This window comes from Hypanus sabinus, chromosome 30 (genome assembly GCF_030144855.1).
Source record: "Hypanus sabinus isolate sHypSab1 chromosome 30, sHypSab1.hap1, whole genome shotgun sequence".
In the NCBI taxonomy this organism is placed as follows: domain Eukaryota; kingdom Metazoa; phylum Chordata; class Chondrichthyes; order Myliobatiformes; family Dasyatidae; genus Hypanus; species Hypanus sabinus.
Window position 1 is genome coordinate 33,322,275 of NC_082735.1, and position 21,749 is coordinate 33,344,023.

General features: G+C 42.8%; 1 protein-coding gene across 1 annotated transcript; it reads right to left on the reverse strand.

Moving 5' to 3' along the window:
- Positions 1-466: 466 nt before the first annotated feature.
- pef1 (penta-EF-hand domain containing 1) lies at positions 467-20,997 on the reverse strand. Its single transcript, XM_059954618.1, has 5 exons — positions 20,845-20,997; positions 14,305-14,680; positions 11,708-11,863; positions 2,912-3,055; positions 467-1,191 (listed from the first exon to the last, which is right to left on the reverse strand). Exons 1-5 carry the CDS (start codon positions 20,866-20,868, stop codon positions 965-967), a joined length of 927 nt encoding a protein of 308 aa, XP_059810601.1. The 5' UTR covers positions 20,869-20,997; the 3' UTR covers positions 467-964.
- Positions 20,998-21,749: the final 752 nt, after the last annotated feature.

The window sequence follows — 21,749 nt, forward strand, 5'->3', positions numbered from 1 at the left end:
ACAAACATCTGTCCAGTCTCCCTTCCGCCTCTGCCGGACCAGAGAAAACAAGCCAGCTTTGTTTAATTACTCCTTACAGCACACACTTTCTAATCCAGGCAGCATTCTGGTAAACCACTTCTGCACCCTTCCTATAACAGGGTGACAGAATTTTACTTGTCCATAGATGCTGCTCAAACTGATGCACATTGTTTGCAAATGCTTTGAATTTAAAACATCAAAGAATTTACCTAAATTTAGGATGGTCTCTCTGAAGCCACTCTTCTCAGGAAATAGACGAGACAAACATTTATACAAAATTATTAAGCTATTTGAAGCTTTTATCAGCTTCTATCCATACCTGTTTAATACTTCACATTATAGATCAGTATTTCATGAGCACACAATCTAATGGGATCTTAAAAAAATGTCCAGGGGCACTAAGCTCTTCCATCAATGTTCCCATGCTCAATAATTTCTCTCAAAATAAATCAAAACAGAATTTGAAATTCTTTTAATTGTCAGGAGGCAAAATAATTATAGATAATTACACAGAAAATGTAGTCTATTACACACTATTCTATATAAATATAAAAACAAGATTTGCATTCCAAACTACAGGCCTCAAGTTTGGAATACACTGTATGAATTCTCTTTATCCAGGTCAGTGTTACAGCAGGACCTGGCTTCATTTTGAACCATTTTAATATATGCAGCACTTAAAATTAGCATATACATTGTAATAGGTACCAAGCAGAGGGTTTCTGTAATATGCAAGTGAATTATTTTACAGCAAACATTAATTTTGCAATATTTTGAAAGTATAGCTTTGGTACATTGGTCCATAACTGGTTGTTCAGGAGAGTGCAGATCACTCAGCCACTTTAAATTACCCTTTTGTTTGCACTCCAATATTTTTACATTTCTATATTTAATCCATTGTAGGTGAAAGGAAAGTTAATCATATTCCAATCATTACACCAAATCATAGCATGCGTGATACAGCAGCGATGAGGAAGTCCTCGTAGCTGAAGCGGGCATTTCCGGTATGGCTGGTGTCTTTCTCTTTGAAGGCATCAGTTATGCTCTGCAACTGGGTACAGATCTGGATGAAACTGTCTAATTGAATGGTTTGAGCTGGTTTCCGTGCATACCTGGATGTAAGGAACTGCACAAACTGTGGACTTAAGTTGTAACCCATCTGAGAGAGAGCTACAAAATAAAAACACAAGCCTAATTAGAAAAGTAATTTCAGTGGACAGTTACAAAATACATAATATATAAACTCGATTAAGGACAAGCAGGACAAAATATATAACCCCAAAACTGCAGTATGGTAGCATAGTGGTTAGCACGATGCTTTACAGTACCAGTGACTCCGGTACAATTCCCCCCACTGTCTGTAACGAGTTTGTACGTTCTCCCCGTGACTGTATGGGTTTCCTCTGGGTGCTCCAGTTTCCTCCCACAGTCCAAAGATGTACTAGTCAGTATGGTAATTGGTCATTGTAAATTGTCCTGTGATTAGGATGGGGGTAAATCGGGGTTTGCTGGGCAGTGTGGCTCAAAGGGACAGGTGGGCCTACTCTATGCTGTGAGGTGAGAGGTGAGGGCCTCTGTCAGTCAGGGTTAAACATGGATGTTGCATCCTAGCTGTCTAGATATGCAAGCCTGGACTGTACAACACGGAGAGCAAGATGCTGTCCAGGTAGCAAGCTCTTCCTTTACACACATCTGATGAACCCAAAGGAAAGGCAGAGACTGATACAATTTGGTACCAGCAGCATTGCAGGAGTTGTCAGTCAGCATTGAATTCAATGTAGGACTGCCTTAGGGAGTCCAGCTTTTTCCCTCAGGGTTTACTCCCACGGCCCTCCCCATTAGTGGGTACAGCTGCAAGGCAGCAGAGGTTTAAAATCAGTTTTCCTTCTCCTAGATGAGCTGCTAACCATGGCTGATGAGCCCCATCTGCCCAAAGCATTCTCTGCGCCGTATCTCAATAAATAAGAATTGCAGAAGTTAACATTTCTTCAAATGATCATAACCAGATAATATCACAATTGAAACATAACAATTTGCATAATGTTTCCACCTAGCACTAATGATCAACTATTCAAAGAACTTGGATCTTATCAAATGCAAAGGCTGTCAAGCACTTTATAAAAAGTAAAGGTTCTGAGCTATAATCATTGCCATTTTTTTATGAAGCCATTTGCAGTGAGATCCAATAAATAGTTTGTTCAGAAGAGAGTTGAGAAGGGACCAGCATCACTAAAACCTTCCAGTCATTCAAATTCTCTCTCATCTCCAAATTAAGTTAAGCTGATAGCATTTAATACCTCATCCAAGTGACTCAATTACAATTCTGGACCAGTCTGAAAACAGGTTTATTTATTCATTGAGATACAGCACGGATAGGCCCTTCCAGCCCCACCAACCAGCAATCCCCTGATTTAACCCCAGCCTAATCACGGGAGTTTACAATGACTAATTAACCTACCAACCAGGATGTCTTTGGACTGTGGGAGGAAACCGGAGCAACCGGAGGAAACCCACTCATTCCATGTGGAGGACATAGACTCGTTACAGGTGATGTTGGAATTGAACTCTGAACTGATGCTCCAAGCTGTAACACCATCAAACTACCACTTGCACTACCGTGGCATCACAGTTCAGGCAATGCAAAGTGTCGTCATCCGAACCAAACTGAACTTTGTCAACCGGTAGGACTATTTCTGATGGTCATCAAGCCAGAATTACTACCACATCATTCCAATTCTCATTTTCGAAATCAATCTCTTTCTTGACTCTCCAGCAACTATCACCTCCCTATCCACTTTACTGAATACACTAGCATTCAGAGTAACAGTTACTCTTTCCGGGCAGATAGAATCACAATGAGGTGAAGAGAAAGCAAACCTGAACAGCTCACCTTGTTGCAGCTCCTGGGGGTTTATGGTCCCTGATCGGTCTCGATCAAACTGCTGGAACATGGTACGCCACTGCTGAAGAAACCTCCACAATGCTGAAAAGCCATGCAAATCGATCTTACCGATTTTACTTCTATCAAACATATCTGGAAAAACAATGGTCAAAAAGCCTTAAATGAATTGCCACAAATACACTTAATAATTGCACCCCGGTAAAATGACTGATTGACAATCATTTTGGGCTGAGGACTATGCCTAACCGTCCACACCCAGCACTAAACAAGTGTGGGAGACAACCCACAGTGTGGGCATCACAGTAGAGTAGCTGTTAGTGCGACACATTACAGCTTGGGGCGTTGGGAATTTGGAGTTTAATTCTGGCACCATTTATAAGGGGTCTCTACGTCCTCCACGTGGAATGTGTAGATTTCTGCCAGGTGCTCCAGCTTCATCCCACAATCCAAAGATGTACCAATTAGGTTAACTGGTCATTGTAAATTGTCCCACGATTACGATAGTTAAATCGGGGGTTGCTGGACAGTGCAGCTCAACGGACCGGAAGGGCCAATTCTGTGCTGCATCTATAAATAAAATAACAAAATAAAATTATACAGCAGTGTGCAAAAGTCTTAGGTGTAGGTATATGAGTCAGGTGCCTCAGACTTTTACACAGTACTGTGTTTGTTAACGTGGAGTGGAGAGCACGTTTGTAAATCTGACGGGGCAAAGGATGTTGGACATGGTGGAGTGTGGGACAGGTGGCAGAGAAGGCGTGCCAGGGTCAGGGGTTGGCGCAGGTGCAGACACACCCAGCCCTGAGACACCAGACAAGGTCATTTGATTCCAAACAATTGGTTTATTGATCATTACAGAATGTCTCTCTGGTGTTTCCTGCTCCCTGCCCCTCTCCCTTTCCTTTCCCCAAAAATGATTTCCCCTCTCCCTGCCCCCTTCCCACTCTCAGTCCATAACAGAGGCCCATATTAGAATCAGGTTTATTATCACTCACATATCTCATGAAATTTGTTTTCTCTGTGGCAGCAGTACAATGCAATACATAAAATTAATACAGTCCTGTGCAAAAGTCTTAGGTACCCTAGCTATATATATGCCTAAGACTTTTGCACATAACTATAGATCAGTCACCTTGCTTTCCAACCATGATTACAAAAAAGATATTCTTTTTAAAAAAAACTTATCCTTTCCATAGTAATCATGGTCTGGCACAATGAAATAAATCATGTTGATTTTGGAGTGCAAGTTACAACTTCAAGTCACTAAATAAGTGACTTGATTGCAGTCTGCTCCTAGACTTTGTAGTACAAGCAAACATATAGGATTAATAAGTGATTTTTAACTCTCTATTTAAAAACATGGAAATTAACAGTATTAATGAACAGTTTTAGTTTCTGACATATTGGCAAAAATATACTATTTAGTCAATTTCTCAAAATAAGACAATTCTACTGTCACTTCTGAAGAACGCATGATTCAACATTGTTTAATCTCCAGTACTCAAAGGTAAGGAGAATAAAATAATTAACCAGAGGGTAGTGAATCTTTGGAATTCATTGCCACCAACGGCTGTGGAGGCCAAGTCATTGAATATATTTAAGGCAGAGGTTGATAGATTCTTGATAAGCTAGGGCACAAAGAAATATGGGGAGAAGGCAGGAGACTGGGGGGCTAACAGGGGAAATGCATCAGCCATGAGGAAATGGTGCAACAGACTCGATGGGCCAAATGGCCCAAATCTGCTCCTATTAAGTATGGTCTTATCATCTAATTGTTTCTCTGGGTCTGATGCAGCAAAAGAAAATAAAGCACAAAAGATAACGAACACAATAATAATAAGGAAAAAAAACACAAAAGGGATATACACAAGATAGCTTATAATATGTAGATTGATTGGCTATTTATACAGTGACACTGGACTGAGCAATGGGAAATAATAAAATTATTGCCTGGTAATTACTTTACGAGAGCATTTCAATTGCAATTGTGTACCATAAACACAGGCACATTTCACTGCACTTTACTCTGAACATAGACTTGGCGAAGGATCTAAAATAATGTGGCTCGTACTTCAAATTATCTATAAAGTGCATCAGGGGAAGACATGGATTTGGGTCAGGCTGTCAGGCTCTCCTACGCAGTTTGCAGTGACCATGCTAAAAGGAGTTTTTTTTTCCTCCATTGAGTGATGGAGCCATTCCGGTTGCAGCAACATGGCATGAGCTAGAAGAAAGGTCGTTCATTTCCAAACTCAATCTCTCTCCGAGTATTTGAACTATGGAATGATCTGTATGGAACAAGTCATAATTGGGGGGTGGTGGGGGGGAAGCACCAGAGATCAATTAAACAGATAACTGAAAGCATATTAACAATTGAGGAATCTGAAAGTACTCATTCCAGCTTCTCCAGCACCAGCCTCCCACTTCATGCTCTTCACTGTGGCCCCACGTATCATTTGCAGCCCCTCAGGACCAAGCAATCTCTCGGCCTTGGCTGACCCACAAGACAAGATACCAAAACCAGTCTCTGGGTCTCAGATTCCACCCATACTCCACCCCAATGGGTGCACACTGTGGCTAGCAAGCATCTCACTGGAAAGCTAGCTAGCAGGTAACACAATTTAGCTAGTAACACAATCTAGCCCAATATCTGGTAAGCTGTGCTCAAAAACCTAGCCGGCAAAAGGGTTTCTCTCTTTGGGGCAAATGAGGCCAGAAAGAGGTGTAAAGATAAGGCATCAATCAAGTGAATAGCCAGAAACTATTTCCCAGAGCAGAAATTTGTCGGAGGATCTGTTCTGGGCCCAGCACGTTAAGTGCAATTACAAAGAAAACATGGCAGTGCCTCAACTTCCTTATGAGTTTCCCAAGATTCTGAATGACATCTAAAACTTTGACAAACTTCTATAAACGTGTGATGGAAAGTATATTGACACTGCAAGACAGCCTAGTATGGAAACACCAATACCCTGGAACAAAAATCCTACAAAATGTACAGTTCATCACGAGTACAGCCCTCCCCACCACTGAGCACATCCACACCGAATGCTGAGCAGGAAAGCAACATCATTAAGGAGCCCGACCACCAAGCTCTCTTCTCACTGCTATCAGAAGGTACAGAAGCCTCAGGAACCGCACCACCAGCTTCAGGGATAGTTACTTCCCTTCAACCATCAAGCTCTTGAACCAATGGGGAAAATTCACTCGCTCCCATCACTGTACTGTTCCCACAACCCATGGACTCAGTTTCAAGGACTCTTCATCTCCTGTTCTCCATATTTATTGCCTAATTATTATTTCTTTCTTTTTGTGTTTGCAGTTTTCTTTTGCACACAAGTTGAATGCCTAGTTGGAGCAGTCTTTCACTGATTCTATTCTGTTTCTTGTGTTACGAATGTGAAGCAACTCTGAGGGGCCGAAGGGTACAAAGTCGCCCCCTCCTTTTTGAGAATCGCAAGATCACTATTAATTCGGGTCTGGGACCCAGGAAATGAGAGAGACACGCAGAATACACTGGGTTTGGAATGTGTCCTGGCCTCAGCGAAACGGAACCACTGATAACGGCTATTGTCTCTTGGAATTGTGTATTGAGTACTGTACTATTCATTGGAAACCCTCGGGGGACAACCAGAGTGGTCTGGTTGAGGGATTGCATCATCCCAATCTGATTGATATCTGAGACCCCGTGAGTAAGGATAAAAGAGGGTCTGGGGAACAACCCCTTTAGACACACCAGGAGAAATGCTAGAGATCCCGTGACAGCGTTTAATAGTTCGTGTGCGTCCTCCCTTGCCAGGGTGGCGGGCTCATCACGGAAGAATGGTTTAGCTAAAGGAGAGGCCATGACAAAGAGACACCTGACAGATTGAAATCATAAAATTTGGAAAAAACCCGTAGCGGTAACTGTTCCCATTCTATTCCTATTTCTCTCTCTCTCTCCAACAAAGTGCAACACAGCAACAACCAAAAGACGGCAGCTTGTGGAACTGCAGTGAACTGTATATTTCCATCGGACAATTCATTATCCCCTAGACAACGATAGAGCTTATTTCTTATTGATTATTATTATACCCGCACTTTTAGATTTAGTATTGACAACGTATATTATCTGTATATTTGCGTTGATATTATTTTAGTGTATTTTTACTAATAAACACTGTTAAAAATAGTATCATCAGACTTCAACGGACATCTCCATCTTTGCTGGTAAGTGACCCAGTTACGGGGTTCATAACAACGTGGGGCCTCGTCTCGAGATTTGATACCAAATTAGAGGGCCAGTAAATCGGGCTTTTAAGTCCAAACTTGGATCTGGTTGCGCGGGTAACCAGACGGGAAATCAGCAAAGATGGACATAGACGAATTTATAGAAAACTCGACTCTGGAGGCGCTAGAGGCTGCCACAAAGTCGGACGATAAATATTGCGAAGGGGTTAAACCTCGCAGAGGTGAGGTTGTCAATGAAAAAGCGGGAGGTGCGGAGGGCCCTAACTCAGTATTATATTGTGAAGAATGTGTTTCCGGCTGAGGTATTGGAAAATATCCCTGAAAAGGTACCAGCTCAGCTAGAGTTGGAGAAATTAAGGTTGGAACATGAAATTAAGTTAAAACAGCTGGAAGCAGCTGAAAAGGAAAAAGAGCAGGAAAGAGCTGAGAAGCAGAGGGAGAATGAAATTAGGTTAAAAGAGCTGGAAGCAGAGGAAAGGGAGAAGGAGAAACAGAGGCAGCATGAGCTGGACATGGAGAAGTTAAGGCATGAGCAAAGAGCTCAAGGGGCAGACCGAGAGGAGAGGTTTTATGTTAGTAGGGAGTTTAGGTTAGTACCTCCGTTCAAGGAGACGGATGTTGATAGTTATTTCTTGCTTTTTGAAAAGGTGGCAGTGAATCAGAAGTGGCCCAAAGAGCAGTGGGTGGCGTTGTTACAAAGTCTGTTAAAAGGGAAGGCACAACAGGCATATGCGGCGTTGTCCATGGAGGAGGAGGTCGTCTGAGAATTATGAGAAAGTAAAGGAGGCCATTCTTCGGACCTACAAATTGGTACTTGAGGCCTATAGACAAAAGTTCAGAAATTTAAAGAAAGGGTGGAATCAGACGTATGCAGAGTTTGCCTATGAGAAGGGTGTGCTCTTGGATCGTTGGTGTGCAGCAGAAATGGTGGAAGAGGATTTTTGGCGTCTCAGGGAGTTAATTCTGATTGAGGAATTTAAAGGTTGTGTTTCGGATGATATCCGGATGTATTTGAAAGAGAAGCCGAAAAAGTCCATATCCGAATTTGCTAGGTTCGCAAATGAATATGCCCTAACCCACAAGACAAAGTTTTCCTCGAATAAAAGTTACCAGAAAGACCATGGGAACGGTAGAGAAAGCCCACTGGCTGAGGCAGAGATCCAGCCAGGAGCTAGTGGTAAAATTAAGGAGGAGGAAAGGCAAGACGGCAAGAGAGATCCTGTTTTAATTGTGGAAAGGTGTGTCATATTGCATCTAAGTGCCTTGCTCTGAGGAAGGAGACAGGAAAAGGGAAAGCAGCAGTCCCTACAGGATGTATTGTGGTGATCTGTAAATAGACAAGAAAACCCCAGGTAGATACAAGAGGGGCCTGAGAAGTTTATTTCAGAAGGAACCATGTCTGTGAAAGAGGGAGGCACACCAGTTCTACTGTGGATCTGGAGAGACACTGGAGCTAAGCTGTCATTGATTCGCAGTATGGTACTAGATTTCGGTCCCGAGACTGGAGAGGTAGCTTTGAGAGGCATAGGAAAAGGGACAGAAGCCGTGCCTTTGCATAGGATCGTTATAAATTGTGAGCTGGTATCTGGATCAGTTGAAATAGGGGTGTGATCAGAATTCCCGAGAACTGAGGTAGACATCCTTCTGGGTAACGATTTAGCTGGTGGTGACGTTTGGTCGGCCATGGAGCTGATGAGCCAGCCTGTAAGTGTTGAGGACCCGCCCCTAGATTCCAAGACCCATCCCACATGCGCCACCACTCGCAGCATGTCGAGAAAGGCAGCTGAGAAAGAGGCCAGTATCGATTTGGCTGAGACGTTTTTATCGACCCTGTACCAAGAGGGGTTAGAGGGTGGTAAAACAGAGAATAGGGAGGTGAAAGAGAGTAAGGGAGAGGAGGTAGTCCTGCCCTTAGCCAGGAGGAAATTTATAGAGGCACGGAGTAAAAATGAGAAACAGATAAGGCTGTTAGAAGGTCCAGGGTTGGACATGGATGATCTGTCTGGTTTGACAGAACTGTTTGAAGAAGTTGAAAATTTTAAACGTGTTCCCGATAATGAAACGAGGGCAGTCCTAGATGAAAAGGATGCCATTACCTTGAAGAAGTCTGCTGGGTTGGCAGATGAGGTTGTTTCAGCCCGCAGGGTTGAGTGTACTCCGGAAGGGAGTTGCCCAGAGAGTAACTGGGAGGATCAGGGGAATTTAGAATTTGAAAAGCCAGGGGTATTGAAAGTCTGGAAGAGGCAGATGTCCCATTTGAGTGTGTTCAAGATGTGGACGCATGTGGTACTGAACCTAGTATTGAAACTCAGAAAAAGTCTGAGGTATTTGATTCAGTTGAAAAGGAATGCAGTCCTTGTGGTCAGATGGACTTGGTTCAGTGAAGAAAGGGTTAACCTTGGTAATAGTGGGAAGTGAGAATTCCCAGTTGTTTGTGTTCGAAGGTGTGTTAAAAGTTAGTGAGGAGATAAAGGGTGGTGAGGTGAATATTATTATTGAAAGAAAAGGGAAAAGTGTAGTTCCTGAATTGAATGAAGAAAATTTAAAGTCTGGATTGATGTCAGAAGCAGCAACCAGGCTGCAGAGACAATGGCTTGGTAACATGGTGCCTGCGAATCAATTACAGGTTGATTTCGAATGTAAAGGTGCCCCACACGCTATTGTTATTCAAGAGTGTGCTGTGAAGAGGCAGAATTTGAAATGCTGTTTGGACCGAGAGTTTAAACTAAAAACTAATAGCATGAAGGGTCCTGAAGAGAAAACTAGCAACTTGCTTAAAATTAAAGAATTGTGTGGAAATTCGGAAAATGGTCTAAGTTTGGAACGCATTGTGGATAAAATAACTCCTATGAAAGGAGCATGTGAAAGCCTATTCCACACTGGTGCACAAGTTAACCACGTGGGAGTTAACTGGAAACGGGGTGAGGGTTGACAGGATGCCATTTTAAATAACAGGATCCGGTTTTAAGGGATTTCGACAAAGCATGTGAATAATAAAGACAACCCCCATGGAAGATTGACTGTTAAGTTTGAAAGTAACATAAAGATTAGTATTTGCATGAACTTTTGTAGTATACACGTAAGCTAAGATCACAACTCTTTAGTTTTTGTTTGCTGAAGGAAAGGAATAAAAATAGGTGGTTATTAAATTGGAGTCTGATGCTACAAGAATTTATTAAGGTACAAGATCTTAAGATATTAAAGGAAGTGACAATTTAATCGCTAACTGTTTAGATGCTGAATTGAATGTATAACTGTATTACTCTGTAGTGAAAAAAAACTCTTTTGTATTGTGTTAGATTCTGAAATCCTGTAAGACTCTGTATTAATTAATTTTTACCTGCAGCAAAAATCTTAGAAGGAAGGGGGTGTTACGAATGTGAAGCAACTCTGAGGGGCCGAAGGATACAAAGTCGCCCCCTCCTTTTTGAGAATCGCAAGATCGCTATTAATTCGGGTCTTGGACCCAGGAAATGAGAGAGACACGCAGAATACACTGGGTTTGGAATGTGTCCTGGCCTCAGCGAAACGGAACCACTGATAACGGCTATTGTCTCTTGGAGACAGAATTGTGTATTGAGTACTGTACTATTCATTGGCTCGTGTGCGGGCTCATCACAGAAGAACGGTTCAGCTAAAGGAGAGGCCACAAGTGAAAGGCCACGACAAAGAGACACCTGACAGATTGAAATCATAAAGGTTGGAAAAAACCCGTAGCGGTAACTGTTCCCATTCTATTCCTATTTCTCTCTCTCTCTCTCCAACAAAGTGCAACACATTGACAACCAAAAGACAGCAGCTTGTGGAACTGCAGTGAACTGTATATTTCCATCGGACAATTCATTATCCCCTAGACAACGATAGAGCTTATTTCTTATTGATTATTATTATACCCGCACTTTTAGATTTAGTATTGACGACGTATACTATCTGTATATTTGCGTTGATATTATTTTTGTGTATTTTTACTAATAAATACTGTTAAAAATAGTATCATCAGACTTCAACAGACATCTCCATCTTTGCTGGTAAGTGACCCAGTTACGGGGTTCATAACACTTGGATTTACTGAGTATGCCCACAAGAAAATGAATCTCAGGATTGTATATGGTAAGATATATGTACTTTGATAATAAATTTAAACTTTGAAATGGTTAAAACAAGGTGGCATAATTTTAAGGGAATTGGAGGAAAGCTTGTGGGGGGGGGGGGGATGTCAGAGGTAAGTTTTTTTTAGAACGGTGGATGCATAAAATGCCCTGTGCGGGATGGTGATAGAGGCAGATACATTAGGCACATTTAAGAAACTCTTAGAGAGGCACACGGATGAAAGAAATATTGAAGCTTATTGGGGAGGGAAGGGTTACATTGATCTTGGAGTAGGTTAAAAGACTGGCACAACAACATGGGCCAAAGGCCCTGTACCGTGCTGTAGTGTTCAATGCTCTTAAGTGTCATAATTTTAATCAATCATTAATGAACCATTCATTGGTATAAAATCTGTATGCTATTGATTCATAAAAGTCAAGCAAGAACAGAAATGTGTTCCACACTCACTCAGCAGCATGCAGCAGGTGTCATCATTAAACGTTGACCAGTTGCTGTTGACAAGCGCTTGCTTGAGTTCCTTCAGTGTTATGTAACCACTGCCATCTGCGTCCACTGACTGGAACCAGGAGTAGGCTTCTGGATCGATGCCCGGAGGAGCACCACCTGCACAACACGGCAATGTTACATCGGAGGGTAACAGGCAAAAGCAAAACCTTTTCCAATCTTCCGTGTGTTACAAGAAGTGGTTATACAAAAAGTACCGGTAATGAACAGTCAGAAATTTCTATTTAACTGTTAGTTCTCTCATTGAAAACATCTGACAGATATATAGACAGAGATACAAAATTTCTATAAACTTCAAAATAGTAAAGATATTGGTGGTGGTTCATCATATCCGGCAACGACAAGAAACTTGTGTGGGAGAGTTTTTAAAAGTAGAAAAGCCGTTGCACTGGGGCAGTTTCACTCTCTCCAACTTTGAAGTCTGGATCCAATGATACAAGTAACCATCACAATATCTCAGTAAAGATATTACTTAAAAATTTACAGACTTAGTTTTTACCAGATGGAACAAATGTGTAGCAGTCATTTTAACTTAATGCTTTCATGAATAATGTCTCATTTTTGTCAAAATATAGGCAAAGGCAAATTAAAGCCCAATCAAAATCTGACGAATTAGATCTCATGAGATGGTGCACGCAACTTTGTAGGAAAATATTTTAAATAAAAGATTAACGTAATAACAAAAGAAAAAAATCTTATCCTGGAGGATTTTTTAAAATTTATTAAGTATTTCCAGGCAGCCCCAATAATTTCATTGAAGGGAAAAAACATTTTGGAATGCATAGAACAATTTAAGTTATTTTAATGAAGTCAGCTATTTCAGGAGTGCAAACTAAAGACTGGAGCACTGCACGCTCATCGATTCCACTTCACCATGTTTGAGGCATTCCAGAGCACGATATCAACAAACCCAAGAGCTGATAACAGCCTCATGTTAAGAGCTAATGAACACCTGCATACTGTCCAGGCAAAATCTCTTAAATAAAGGCTTCTAACACAGGCTTGGGTTTCCTTTTATAGATTAAATTACATGTAGATTTTGCAATGAGTTGATACTGTGAACACAAAGAGATTAAAGGAACTCGTGTAGGATGTAGTTACAGTAACGCTAATGATTCTTAATTAGAACAGCAGTAACCAAGATGCCTTCCACTCAAGTTCCAGTGTTCATATAGCATTGGATATCTATGTCCACCTGACAGAACACAGGAGCTCTATCTTCAACTAGTGTGGGACACTTCCAAAAGAAAAATAGATTATTTACTTGCCATACAATCTGCACTTAAACCCATTACCACTCTGAATTGTTCAAACTGAATTGTTTCCTAACTCACACATTCCACTGGAAAAATATGGGTAACCAAACACAGTGGCCACTTTATTATATACAGGAGTGGAACCCGGTGTGGTCTTACGGCGTTACAGCCCATCCACTTCAAGATTTGACATGCTGTGCACTGAGTGTTTGATAGACTTTATTGAGTGAGGTTTTTTTTGAAAAGGGGTTCTATTGCGTTTCTTTGTTTTGTGGCTGCAAGAAGATGAATCTCAAGGTAATATACAGTAACACACATTGATAATAAAAGCTCTTTGAATCCTTTGAGACGATCTTCTGCACACCACTGTCGTAACACATGGTTATTTGAATTTCTGTCACCTTCCTGTTAGCTTGAGCCAATCTGGCCATTCTCCTCTGACATCTCTTATTAACAAGGCATTTCCACTCATAGAATTGCCACTCACTGCATGTTTTTTGTTTCTCATGCCACTCTTGTAAACTCTAAGAACAGTTGTGTGCAAAAATCAAGGAGATCAACAGATCCTGAGATACTGAAACCACCCCGTCTGGCACCAACAATCATTCCATGGTCAAAGTCACTTAGATCACATTTCTTCCGCATTCTGTTTGGGTTGAACAAGTGAACCTCTTGACCACGTCTGAATGCTTTTATGCACTGAGTTGCTGCCACATGATTACCTGATTAGATATCTGCATTAACAAGCAGGTGTGCAAATGTGCCTAATGTGAAGTGGCCTCCGAGTGTCATTCATTTATTATGTGCCATGTCATATTACATGGCTGATCATGGTCTTGACCGTGACTGCTCTTGGCAAATGTTTCCACAGAAGTGGTTTGCCATTGCCTTCTTCTAGGTAGTGTCTCTACCAAACGGGTGACCCCAGCCATTATCAATAGTCTTCAGAGACTGTCTGTCTGTTGTCAGTGGTCGCATAACCAGGACTTGTGATATGTACCAGCTGCTCATACGACCATCCACTACCTACACTCATCGCTTCACCTGACCTTGATCTGCAGGCTAAGCAGGTGCTACGCCTTACCCAAGGGTGACCTGCAGGCTAGCAGAGGGAAGGAGCACCTAACAACTCCTTTGGTAACTCGGCCACCCAAACTGCCACTGAGCTTGTAATAGGCTTTGAAGAGAAAAGCTGATCAAACTCTGTCGTTCACTAGCATCTGCAAATGCATGTGACCTCATTCACCTCTCGAAATATTTTAATTCAGTTCAATATATAGTTACCAGCTGAACGAACACCAGATCCATATCCCCCTGGCTGTGGAGCTCCATATGCCAGTCCTCCATATGGACCACCTGGTGCAGGATTTCCATAGGGAGCACCTGGTGCTGAAGGCCCATATCCACCTCCCTGTCCAGGGTCTCCATAGTACCCTCCAGGTGACGGGGCTCCATATGGGGCTCCTGGCACTTGGTTTCCATATTGCCCACCTGTCCCATAAGGTGCACTTGGTTGTGGGCCTCCATAAGGACTGCCTGGTGGTGGCCCACCAAATTGGCCCCCAGAATGGGTACCATACTGACCCCCAGGTTGGTGTGGCCTTGAAAAGTAGCTTCCTGGTGGAGCTCCTGGTGCAGGCCCAGGTGACCCACGGTAATTCTGCAAGGAAGAAAGCAAAAAAAAAGCTAATAAACCAAATAGATATTAATGTTAATACAATTTATTGCAAAACTGAAACCTAAGAGTTGAGCCCACATTTAATTATTTTCAGCGAATGAACTCTATCACTAAAGTTTTTAAAACTAGATGTTACATAGAGGCACACAATACACTGGTGAAACCCCAAGTAACATGAGCAACAGTGCCATCAATCTTATTAGGTGCAATCTGAAAATAGTTAAAGTACATGTTTTGAATTATTCATAACGCAAAATTATGGAGTTTCGGTGTTACCTGGTGATTTCAAAATTCTTATTTTTATGGTAGGAAATATATTTCCCCATTACAAAACGGTAAAAAGTATTTGGTCAGAGTATAGTGCCCGGGAATACAAGCTTGGTTTCTTGTCACCATTATAAAGTGCTGGCAGATGAGACCAAGATGAAATTTCATGATTTTAGTTCATGAACATTTGTTTTCTCTTCCCAGTGCCACTGGCCTGGCTGCTACTGCTGTGCCCTGATGGGTCATCCCCCCCACCCCAGCAGTGTCCAAAGGGGTATACTTGCTGCTAAGGGTAATGGTCACAGGGAAACCCTGCAATGACTGCTTACTCCCCTTACTTTCCTAGTGGTCACCCATCTTGCATCTGAAGTAAAAGGTGACCACCTCAGTAAAAGTTTCATCTATGAGGTCTAGATAGCTTGTGTTAGCTGGCCCAGAGGAAACGTTCCAACTACAGGTTCTAATTCCACCATTATGTGCTTTGCAGCTTAACATGACAATAAGAACACTAGAAGTAGCAGGCCATCTAGCTGGCTCCTCCATTTACTGTCACAGCTGATATTTTACTGAACAATCACTTTCCTTATATACCCTATATTCCTAATTCCCTTAATGTCAAAGAATCTTTGAACATACACAGAAATTGAAACTCCCCGGTCCTCTTAGAATAAGAATTCTTTGAATCAGCAAGTGAGAGAGCAACATCATTGTAGAGTGGGAGCCATTTAAAAAACAAGTCCCATTGGGAGTGAGTTTTATTTGAGCCAATAAAAAGGGAGGTTTAAGCAGAGTGGCTATTTTGGGAGTGGACCAGTGTTAGAGTGGCCAGGCTTTGGCTCAAAAGGCTTCAGTGACAACGGGCAGAAGCTAAAGGTGCCAAGAGTCATTTCTTATCATTTGTTTTGTTTACAGAATACGCGCTTCAGATGTTGGAGTTAGAGGTACAACAGGAGAGAAGAGACTGAGTAAGTGACCTACGTAGGTGAGTGCAAATCTCAAAGGTTTCAGAGAGAATGTACAGGTAAGAGCAAGTAAGTTTTTTTTAATTATCTGTAAATCCTTACTCCTTAGCTCAGTGTAAGCAGGATGGTTAAGGCGGCAGATTGCTCTTCCTGTGCTATGTGGGTTTTCAGGACACCAAACAGTCTCCCTGATGATATCTGCAAGAATCTGATTTCAGCTCCCAACAAGGTCAAGGAACTGGACCACCCAGGAAACTTTTAATGAGATGGTCACACGCATGGTGCAGGCTTCAGATGATAGATGGGTGACCACCAGGAGCACTAAGGGGAGTAAGCAGTCAGTGCAGGGTTCCCCTGTGACTATTCCCCACAACAACAAGTAAACCCATTTGGATACTGTTAGTGGGGGTGGTGGGGGAATGAAGACCTATCAGGGCACAGCAGTAGCAGACAGGCCAGCGACACCAAGGCCAGCTCTGAGGTTCAGCAAGGAAAGGTAAAGTCAGTGAAGAACGGATATGAGATTCTGTGGCTGAGAAAGCGAAGTGAGGATAGTGTATTGCCTCCAGGTGCTAAGGTCCAGGATGTCTCGGAAGATCCTCAAGAGGGAGGGTGAGCAATCAGAGGTCATGGTGTACATTGACACCAACAACGCAGGTAGAAAGGGGAAGAGGTCCTGCACAGTGAGTATAGGGAGTTAGGGAAGAAGCTGAAGAGCAGGATCTCCAAGGCAGTAATCTCTGGATTACTCCCAGTGCCTTGTGCTAATTAGGGCAGGAATAGGATGATAGTACAGATCATAAAACCAAGAAATTCTACAGATGCTGGAAATTCAAAGCAACACACACAAAATGTTGCAGGAACTCAGCAGGTCACGCAGCATCAATGGAAATTAATAAACTGTCAAAGTTTCAGGCCAAGACACTTCTTCAGGACTAAAAAGGAATGGTAAAGACACCAGAACAATAAGTGGCTGAGGAACTGGGGCAGGGGGGAAGGTTTCAGATCCTTAAGATTATTGAGATCACTCCTGGGGCAGTGGTGCCCTGTACCAGAGAGACGGGTTGCACCTGAACGGGAGGGGAACCAATATCCTGGCTGGGAGGTTCACTAGCGCTACTTGGGAGGGTTTAAACTTGCTTGGCAGGAGGATGGAAACCAGAGTACCATGGCAGGAAGTGCAGGATTGCAGAGGAAAGTGGAAATCAGAGCCAGTAACAACAGGCAGGAGCAAAGTAATAGATATGATAGGATGCATGATGCACAATTTGAAGTGTGTATGTTTTAATACTAGGGGTATTGTGTGCCAAGGTAATGAACTTAAAGCAAGGATTAGGGCATGGAACTGCGGCGCTGTGGCAATTACAGACACTTGATTGAGAGAAGTGCAGAAATGGTTGCTTAATGTCCCAGAGTTTTGATGTTTTATAATAGAGAGGTAAAAGAGGAGACAGCAGTTGCACTACTAATCAGGGTCAATATCGCAGCTACACTCAGAGGGGACATAACGGAGGGCTTGTTCACTGAGTCTATATGGGTAGAACTCAAAAACAGGAAAGGTACAATCACTCTGATAGGATTATACTAAAGACCCACCCCAATAACCACCAGGACATTGAGGAACAGATGTGCAGGTAGATTAAGGAAAGGTGTAAACACATTGGGGTTGTTGTCATTGAGGACTTTAGCTTCTCCAATATAAACTGGGACCTTCTCAGTGCAAGAGGATAAGATGGGGCAGAATTTGCTAGATGCATCTGGGAGGATTTCTTAAGCCAATATGTAGATAGTCCAATAAGAGGAGGGGCAGTACTGGATTTGGAGTTGGGTAATGAGCCTGGCCAGGTGAGGAGTTAGGGAACAGTGGATGCAAAGGATGTGGCTGAGGTCCTTAATGAGTTCTTTAAATCAGTATTTACCAAAGAGAAGGATGTGCAGGATAGGGAGATAAGTGCTCAGAGGATTAATACATAAGGGCATTTCAAAGTACAGTGGGGGTAGTGTTGGGTCTTTTAAAGAGCATTGAAGAGGATAAGCCCCCAAAACCTGATAGATATACCCTAGGTTAATGAGAGAGGGAGAGATTGCTAGGGCCTTGACGAACCTCTGTATCCTCTCTAGCCACCGTCAAAGTCCTGGAAGACTGGCAAGACTGGCAGTGGACTGGCAAGTTCCACTGTTCAAGAAGAGAACCAGGTATAGCCCTGGAAACTATAGACCGTGAGTCTCACATCAGTAGCAGGGAAGTTACTGAGGAGAATTCTTAGGGATAGGATTTATGAGCATTTGGAAAACCATGACCTAATTAGGGAGAGCCGGCACAACTTTCCAGAGGGCAAGTTGTACTTGACCCAGTTCTTTGACAATGTAACGAGGACGATTCTTGAAGTTAAACCTGAGAATGTTGTATACAAAGATTTCAGAAAGGCATTTGACAAGGTCCCACATGGGATGCTCATCTAGAAGACTAAGATGCATGGGGTCAATGGCGTATTTTGGTTTCAGAACTGGCTTACCTATAGAAGGCAGAGGGTGGTGGTCAAAGTGACCGGAGGTCTGTTATTAGTGACATTCCACAGGGATCTATACTGGGACTTCTGCTGTTTGTGACATACATAAATGACTTGAATGAAAATTAAGATAAGTGAGTAAGTAAGTTTGCAGATGTCTGGTGAACATCTCAAAGGCGAAATGTTTAAGAGGAACATGAGGGGAAATGTTTTCACTCAGAGGGTTGTGAGTGTGGAACGAGACGACAGCACAAGTGGTGGATGTAATTTTGATTTCAACGTTTTAAGAGAAATTTGAATAGACACATGGATGAGAGGGGTATGGTCTGGGTGCATGTTGATGGAATTAGGAAGTTTAATGGGTTGGCGTGGACTACTTGGGGCCGAGGGGAGTGATTCTGTGAGGACTATGATACAAACACTGGTGGTGTTGTAGATGGTATAGATGACTGACAAAGAATACCGTGGAATATAAACCAGTTGCAGATTTGCTTGGGCTGTGTTCACTGGAGTGGTGGAGGCTGATGGGAGATATAATAGTGGTTTACAGAATTATGAAAGGCACAGATAGACAGATCTTCTTTTCCCAGGGTTGAAATGTCTATTACCATTTAAGGTGAGGGGAGCAATTTTAAAGGAGCTATAATGGGCAAGTGTTTTTTTAAATAGAGCAGTCAGTCCCTAGAATGCTCTGTCTGGGTGGTGGTAAAAACAGATACATTTAGCCAGGTACAGAAACGTGAGGGAAATGGAGGAATATTGACAATGTGTAGGCAGAAGAGATTAATTTGGCATTTGATTGGCTCAGCACAACATTGTTGTGGGGTCCAGGACCTGAGCTACAAGGAAAGATTGAATAAATTAGGACTTTATTCCTGGAACGTAGAAGATTGAGAGGAGATTTAATAGAGGTATACAAAATTACGAGAGGTATAGATAGAGTAAATGCAAGCAGGCTTTATCCACTGAGGTTGGGTGGGACCACAACCAGAGGTCATGGGTTAAGGGTGAAAGGTGAAAAGTTTAAGCAGAATTTTTCCATCCAAGGGGTCAGTGTGGACATAGTGGAGGATTACAAATACCTGGGGATATGAATGGCCAATAAACTGGACTGGTCAAAGAACACTGAGGCTGTCTACAAGAAGGGTCAGAGCTGTCTCTATTTCCTGAGGAGACTGAGGTCCTTTAACATCTGCCGAACGATGCTGAGGATGTTCTACGAGTCTGTGGTGGCCAGTGCTATTACGTTTGCTGTTGTGTGCTGGGGCAGCAGGCTGAGGGTAGCAGACACCAACAGAATCAACAAACTCATTCGTAAGGCCAGTGATGTTGTGGGGGTGGAACTGGACTCTCTGACGGTAGTGTCTGAAAAGAGGATGCTGGCCAAGTTGCATGCCATCTTGGACAATGACTCCCATCCACTCCATAATGTACTGGTTAGGCACAGGAGTACATTCAGCTAGAGACTCATTCCACCGAGATGTAACACTGAGCATCATAGGAAGTCATTCCTGCCTGTGGCCATCAAACTTTACAACTCCTCCCTCAGAGTGTCAGACACCCCGAGCCGATAGGCTGGTCCTGGACTTATTTCCACTTGGCATGATTAACTTATTAATTAATTATTTATGATTTTATATTGCTATATTTCTTCACTATTCTTGGTTGGTGCGGCTGTAATGAAACCCAATTTCCCTCAGGATCAAAAAAGTATGTCTGTCTGCCTGGAACATGAGGAAAATTCTTCACTCAGAGGGTCGAGAGAGTGTGGAACGAGCCGGCGGCACAAGTGGTGCATGAGAACTTGATTTCAACATTTGAGAGAAGTTTGGATAGGTACATGAATGGTAGGGGTATGGAGGGGAGTAGACAGTTTAAATAGTTTGGCACAGACTAGATGTTTCTATGTTCTAATACAAAACGCTCACCCAGGTGAAAGAAATTTCCATTGAAATTGGTCCTAAACACCAATCCATTATTTTCTGTCTGTGACCCAAGGTCTAGAAACACCCAACACACACGCACCTGTTTTAGCTCTATTACTAGCATGAACTCAGCAGGCCGAGCAGCATCTGCTGGGGGTAGATTCCGTCACGAGGGTGTGTGAATAGTCCAGGAAGGCGGAAGTTTCGGATCAAAGGCTGATTCCAGCCCCACACATAGAATGGAGGGAGGTATGGGGTAGTAGAAGGGCAGCTCACGGGTCGAAATTGCGGCAGGCCGAGCACACTGCCTGGCAGCGGGGCATCGCCGCCCCCACGCCCACACTCGGCGGGCCCGCGTCTGAACCACACCCCCCAACTTCCAGCGAACTCCACCTAACGGGTATAGGGCTGCCGACCCGCGGGCACTAACCCTCCCCATCCCCGGCCACGTTAACGCTCTCGCACCCCCGCCGTCCACTCACCGGATCGTAAGGAAAGCTGGCCATTGCCTCAACCGCCGGCGCGCAACTACCCGCGTCTCCCGCCACCTGATTGGTTCCTTCTTCCGACGGAGCCCCGCCGTCGAGGTTTCTGATTGCGCAATGCAGCCGTCAATCAAACCGTGCCTATTGGAAAAGTCGTGGCGTCACGCTCCCTCTATGAGTCGTAACCTGCTTGTGTGTTGGGAAGTTCACTTTGTGTGAATACTGCGTAGAACAAGATCAGACCACGTCCCGGCACTAATACTGAAGACGTGAGCAGAAATATCTCTGCTATTACAATACAGGCACCTATTGGACAATGTGGAGGACTGCCCAGAGATGTGAGTTATACACAAAAAACAAAATCATTAATTGCTGGTGAACAAGTCTACTTTCAATCATCAGAAAGTTGATAGAATATATATTTCTGCAGCTCTATTCACTCTCACCTATGGCCAGTTTTGTTTTTGCCAGACACCATCACAGCCTTAGTTCAGAATCAGGTTTAATATCAAAGGCATATGTCGTAAAACTTAATGTTTTGCAGCAGTAGTAGATTGCAATACATAATTTAAAGAGTATAAATCACAACAATAAATAAACAAGTATCATATATATCATGGGTTGTACAGATGGACTGCTTTTCAAAGATTCTTAATCTTATGTTTTCAATATCTATTGCTTATTTGTTTTTCAATGTCTTCTTTCTCTTTTGTATTTGCACAGTTTGTTATCCTATGCACATTGGTTGTTTGTCCGCCCTGTTGGGTGCGGTCTTTCATTGATTCTATTGTGTTTCTTGGAATTAGTGTGCACGCCTGCAAGAAAATGAATTTTTGGGTTACAAATGGTGACTTTGATGATAAATGTACTTTGAAAAGAGAGCAAAAAAAAAGAAAATAGTG